We start from the raw sequence: 6,139 nt of genomic DNA, 5'->3' as shown, positions 1-6,139 counted from the left end.
AGTCTCCCCAGCTGCGCGCAGGACGGACACCTGCACACGGTCCCTTTCTCACCCTGCTCATTTGATTCTGGGACAGCAGGCTCCACATGACAAAGGTATTTATTCAAAAAATATGTTCTTTCTAAAATTAATTTTTGGAAACGAAAAATACATGGTTTGCTGTACTTTGATGGAGGCTATAATATTTTATCTGAATCTGTAATTGGCACCCCTGGAGACGCTGCAGTGCCCCTGCTGTCAATACCGTGTTCACTGTTGTGTTGAGATTTATTACATTAGTTTAAAAAAAATAAAAATTTACACCAATTTATGTTATTATTATTTAGTTGTGAACTGACAGGAGCCGACAGTAATTCTCTACCTGGATGTGATGCTTGAGCACTTTCATGCGCCACTGCAGGTTCTACGCTGGACTGTACAGCAGCTGGAGGTTGGTCGGGTATTTTTGGGGCAGCAGGATTATATTTGTTTCGCTGTTTGGCCTGCGGCTGTTCTGACTCTGATTCAGAACGTTCCTCCTCTTCACTCCAGTCAAGATCGCTGATGTCCGACACGTCTCCGCCATCCGATTCCCCCTCACTGACCTCCTGTATCATTGCTAAAGCTTCTTCCACCCTATATCTTATTTATGCCTGTTTTTACTATCTTTCTTTTGGGATTTGTTTGCAGTGTTAATTTTGACATGACTTTTTCATTTCATTTTAGTTTTAGTCACTCACCAAAGACTAGATTTAGTTAAAGTCACATTTTAGTTTTGTAGTTTTGTTTTGTTTTAGTTAAAATTTAGTCTGTTGAAATTAGTTTTGGTTTTAGTCTTAATTTTAGTCTTGATGAAATTTGACAGTTTTGTTGTACTGTAGTAAATTAGATAGATAGATAGATAGATAGATAGATAGATAGATAGATAACTTTGTTGTCCCAGTAGGAAATTTGTCTTGGGCAAAGTGCAAAGTGCTACATCAACATACATATACACATAAAAACAACACAACATAAAACCACAGCAGCAGAAGTGCAAAAGGATATTTGTCACAGTTGTAAAAACTCCACTGTAAGCATATCTTTAATTATGTGTAGATATTTAAATTTAGAATGTATCATATAACTCTTGTATCATAAATACGAAAATCTATGGCTTGTTGGAAAAAAATTACATACATGAACTTCAGATTCTTTCTGTAAATTCTTACAACAAATGACAGCCTGCAAGAAAAAAGCTCCAATCTTAATGACCAGTAGGTGGCGGTAATGCAACCAACGGGATGCAAGCTGCCGTAAAACATCACAGAAGAAGAAGGAGAGAAGCACAACAGATAACAGTGCTGCTGCGGTGCTGCATCTCCGTATCGGAGACAGAACGGAGGCGGACCGGAGCTGGTGATCCCGACGTGAGGATGGTTGTAACCCAGCTTGTCCGGCGGCCAGCGTCAGCTTTTTCGTCACATTTTTACTCGTCAGTTCATGATTTTCAGAGATTTTGTTTTAGTTTTTGTTGTCATTGCTTATTAAATTTGCGTTCTCGTCACAAATTAGTGACGGAATAAAGGGTCGTCAACGAATAGTTTTCGTTTGAGTTTTCGTTGACAAAATTAACACTGTTTGCTTGATATTTTTGGTCATCTGTCTGATTGTCTGCTGTCAGACCTAGCCCCCTGTTCAGATGCCTGCTCACACCTTCTGCACTAAACTCTCACTGTGCCCAGCTGATTCTGTCGACCCCTCCCCCTGGTGCGCCGCCACGCCCATCTCGGCGCAAGTGCAGCAGACCGGTCAGAAACCTTCTTCTGCACCTGTCGAAAATAGCAATGTGCTGCCTCCGCCGCTGATCAACGGCCAAGTTGCGCCGTCAAATTAGAGCCTAAAATGTTCAACCCATATCTTTAATATCTAGCAACACCAAAATACTGTGTAGGGCTCTGGCCAGATGAATAGAATCAATGATACCTAACCGAATTGCCAATGATCAGAATGGATTTGCTCTTGGAAGACAAGCTTTTCATAACACACGGAGGTTACTGAATGTTTCATATGCTAAACAAAATGCCAGAGACCATGCAATCCTGTCATTAGATGCTGAAAAGGCATTTGATAGGATCGAATGGAGCTCCCTGTTTGATGTCTTAAAATATTTGATTTTGGAGAAAAATATCTTCGATGGATTAAACAATTATATAATGATCCAGTGGCAGAAATTGTGACAAATAACCAAATTTCAAAGCCTTTTAATCTCAGTCGATCTACTCACCAAGGCTGTTCTATGAGTCCCTTATTATTTTTATTTGCTATTGAACCTTTAGCCATGGCAATTCGCCAGTCTGACATCACATGCATGACTATTACAAAAACAGAACATTGTTTGTCTCTTTTTGCAGATGATATTATTTTGTTTTTAACACAGCGAAGATCCTCACTAAAAGCCCTCAGTCATTTACTGAAGACATTTAAAGAATTCTGTGGTTTCAAAATTAACAATAAATAAAGAGCCTTGCTAATTCAGAGCAGGGAAGAGAGAGACCGACCACAGATCCACACTGAACTTACTAATACCCCAGAGGGACTTACCTACTATTAGAGTATCACCTGTTATTGAAGACATAATATCAATCAAATATGACCCACTGGTTAAGTCATAGAAGAATTTCTAGAGAAATGGAGCTTGATGCCCATCTCTATGAGAGGGCGTATAAATATTATTAAGATGTCTGTCCTCCATAAGTTTTTATATCTCTTCCAGGCAATCTCGCTTCCTCTCCTAGCCTCCTTTTTTCTCTGTGCTTAGGAAAAGCTTCACCGGCTTCATACAGAACAACAAGCACCCCAGAATATGTATTTCTCTTCTCTACCTGCCTTATGAACGTGGCGGCCTTAAGTTGCCCAACATGAAGCTGTATTACTGGGCTGCCAAACTCAGAACAGCCAGGTACTACTTTCTTACTACAGAGATTCCAGTGACACACTTTACACCAATACGGTTCCTTCTTTCTGTACGAAAACTTGATGCTCCTCTGCTGGCCTCCAGAAAAATTAATTATTTTATACTGCATTTATTACTTATTGCACCTTTAATAGTTGTCAATGACTGAGAAATTGTTGATACTTTGTGACTATGACTGTTATTGCACATATATATTTATTTTCCTCTGTTTTCTCTCTCTCTCTCTCTCTCTCTCACACACACACACACATAGGAAGTCTTGAGGGGATACTCAGTGAGCGGCAGACACACACGAAATATATTATGGACTTTTCTAGTGATATCTTACTATCTCTATATTCATACTTTCTTCCTCCCCATATTTGAAGGCAAATATCAATACTTTCTCGAGAAAGTGATCACAGATTGCCACTTCACTTTAGAACAGAAATACTTTATTCATCCCAGAATGAACCTTGTTGTAACATTGCCCCAAACAAAATGAACAGGCAGAATAATCAGTTAAAATCTCAATAGAACAGAATATGAAAATTAGTTTAGTATGAATAAATATTTCAAAGACTATTGACTCTGAGTTTCTCTGCATGATTTTAAGTTCGTGGATATTCATGAGTAATTCATTCAAGCCTGTAATCTGACTCATAAGTACAATTTGGACAATATATGTTGTACTTCACTACTTTAAAAGATATAGAGGGTAGAAGTAATAGATTTATGATTGATTATGTTAAATAAATGTATACATTTTTCCTGTTTTTTGTACTTGCATGAAAACTTAAATCAAGCCTGTAGTATCACAGAGTCAGGCATCTTCATGGAGCTGAACTGAGCTGCACGCATCTGCGTGTAACTGCGTGAAATCATGTTATCTACTTATGTCTGCATGGAGCTGGACGTCTGCCGTAAGGTGCCACCCGGGTGGAGACCGAGGTGGCAAACTGACAGAGGAGGAGGTGGAGGAGGACGGGTCTGATGGTCTGATCTCCGAGGCCGTAGATGAGGGAACTGAGACACCTGGGCAACATGACCACACACACATAGAAGAGGATACTGATACGCACCCGGGTGATCCTGTCAATGAGCTGGGACATGACACCGAACAGAGGCTTGAACATGGTGGAGGACAGGCTCAGGCCCAGCTGGACCAGGTGCAGCAGCAGAGTTTTATGAGCTTTACGGGCTGACACTTTGTCTGTGGAAGCTGATCTGGCTGCAACCAAAACACCAATGTAGGAGAAAGAGATGGAGACTCCAGCAGAGATGAACAGAGTGAACTCATAAACCTTGTCGAACATTGCAGCAACAGGTCCCCACAACATGTTTTCTACAGAACAGCGCTTAATCTGCAGAGAGTTCAGGCCCTCAAAAGGATTCTCCCTCAGCAAACTGATATACATGAACACATTCACAGAGCAGATCACCCAGATCACACAGATGGCTCCTCTGGTTTTACCCATGGTCACGATGGTGGCATGCCGCAGAGGGTAGCACACCGCCACGTACCTGTCAAAAGACATGACCACCAACGTGAGAGGAGAGATTCTCAGAATGATGCGGTTGAGTGTGATGAGGAACCCACACAAGGGATAAGTGATCCTGAGACTTAAGACTAACAGTATGTAGAGTACCTGACTCACAACCAGCTGCACCGTGTCGGCCAACAACAGGTTATAGAGTAGCACATAACGACACGTGTCCCTGAACACAGCTTTACTCCTCAGAGAGATCAACATGGTGCAGTTCACCAAGAGAAAGACACAGCAGGGCACTGTGGTGACGGAGCAGAACATCACTCTCTCCAACAAGCTCTGGTCAGCTGAGAGCACCGACACGTTAGACATCTCTCAGCAGCTCTGAATGAAGCAAGAACGAAACCAAGAGGAGCTCATGTGATACGGCCTCATCCGATCAGAGCAAGAACACACACACAGGTCAAGTTCTAAGTGTGTGAACACATCAGAAATGACCACAAAAAAAAAAAAACATTCGCAAACATCAGAAACCTGAAAACAAACATTTAAAAAAATCAGAACCCTGAAAACATCAAACTTTTTAAAACATCAGACAAGAATGAAAGCATCAGAAACATTTTAAACATCAGAAACGTGAAAACATCAAAAATGTGAAAACATCTGAAAAGTTCAAATATCAGTTGAATCAAAAACATTAAGAAAAACAAAAATTTGAAAAACACAAATGTGAAAACATCAGAAACAATAAAAATGTTAAAACATCAAAACGTGAAAACATGAGAAGCATTAAAAACATTGAAAGGATCAAAAGCTGTGAAAAGAAAACACCTGAAAGCATCAGAGAAGTCAATGTAAAAATTCATCCAGAATGAGCTTTGAACACTGAAAAGTGTAACAACCTGTTGAAGTCTGTGGTAACGTGCAGACTGGAAGCGTTTCTCCTCTGCAGACTTCAGACGCTTCACTTCTGAATATGAACCTTCTTCTTGCATCATGTCAGATCAGGAAGTCATGTGATTACTGGATGATGTCATCTCAGAAAGACTCATCCAGTCTTCATGTTAACCCTATTGATGGACAAACAGACCTGTCCTGTACCCTCCACTTCTCTTCCTGCTGTGTTCTCCTCACTAGATGAAGACAGTGACAGAATATTTAACTTTGTGCTTCACACTGCTGATTTTATTGTGACCACAGTTGTGCTTCAGAGGAGTCTTCCTCAGTCAGCTGAGAGACAAAATCTCTCCATTGTGTCATCGGTCTTGCCCGGAACCTCATCAGAGTGGGATATGCCCAGATTACCTCACCGTTAGTCCAACATGCACCAGGAACAGGTCTGACTAAGGGCTCTTTCACACCAGGCTTGTAAAATCAGGTTTTAGACCAAATCAGCACTTTCTTTGAAAAGCTTCATCATTTGTGCATGTTTGAACGCTCTGGTGATCTCAGATTCAGATCTTTCAGTTGAACTCTGGAGCCCTCGAATCACCTGATCTAAAACTGGACAATTGGAGTACATGCACATATGCATTTGAATAGTAGAATAAATAAAACCAACTCAGAAGAAGCAGACACAAAGAAAGAGTAAGAAACTATCTTGTGGGCAGAAATGGAGTGGTTAGGAAAACAAGGTGCTTTTTGATAGATGGTTAAAATACTAAATCACAGTTAAGGTAAGGTAAGGTACTTTACTTCAATGGCGCTGAGGCATTCCGTAAGGAGCAGTGGGCAG

The 6,139-nt window shown here is 40.7% G+C and overlaps 1 protein-coding gene across 1 annotated transcript; it reads right to left on the bottom strand.

Moving 5' to 3' along the window:
* Nucleotides 1-3,804: 3,804 nt before the first annotated feature.
* Nucleotides 3,805-4,776, bottom strand: LOC115395788 (odorant receptor 131-2-like). Its single transcript, XM_030101432.1, has one exon. It carries the CDS (start codon nt 4,774-4,776, stop codon nt 3,805-3,807), a length of 972 nt encoding a protein of 323 aa, XP_029957292.1.
* Nucleotides 4,777-6,139: the final 1,363 nt, after the last annotated feature.

This window comes from Salarias fasciatus, chromosome 10, assembly GCF_902148845.1.
Source record: "Salarias fasciatus chromosome 10, fSalaFa1.1, whole genome shotgun sequence".
In the NCBI taxonomy this organism is placed as follows: Eukaryota; Metazoa; Chordata; class Actinopteri; order Blenniiformes; family Blenniidae; genus Salarias; species Salarias fasciatus.
The sequence above is the reverse complement of the archived record's forward strand: the minus strand, read 5'-3'. Positions and strand labels throughout refer to the sequence as shown.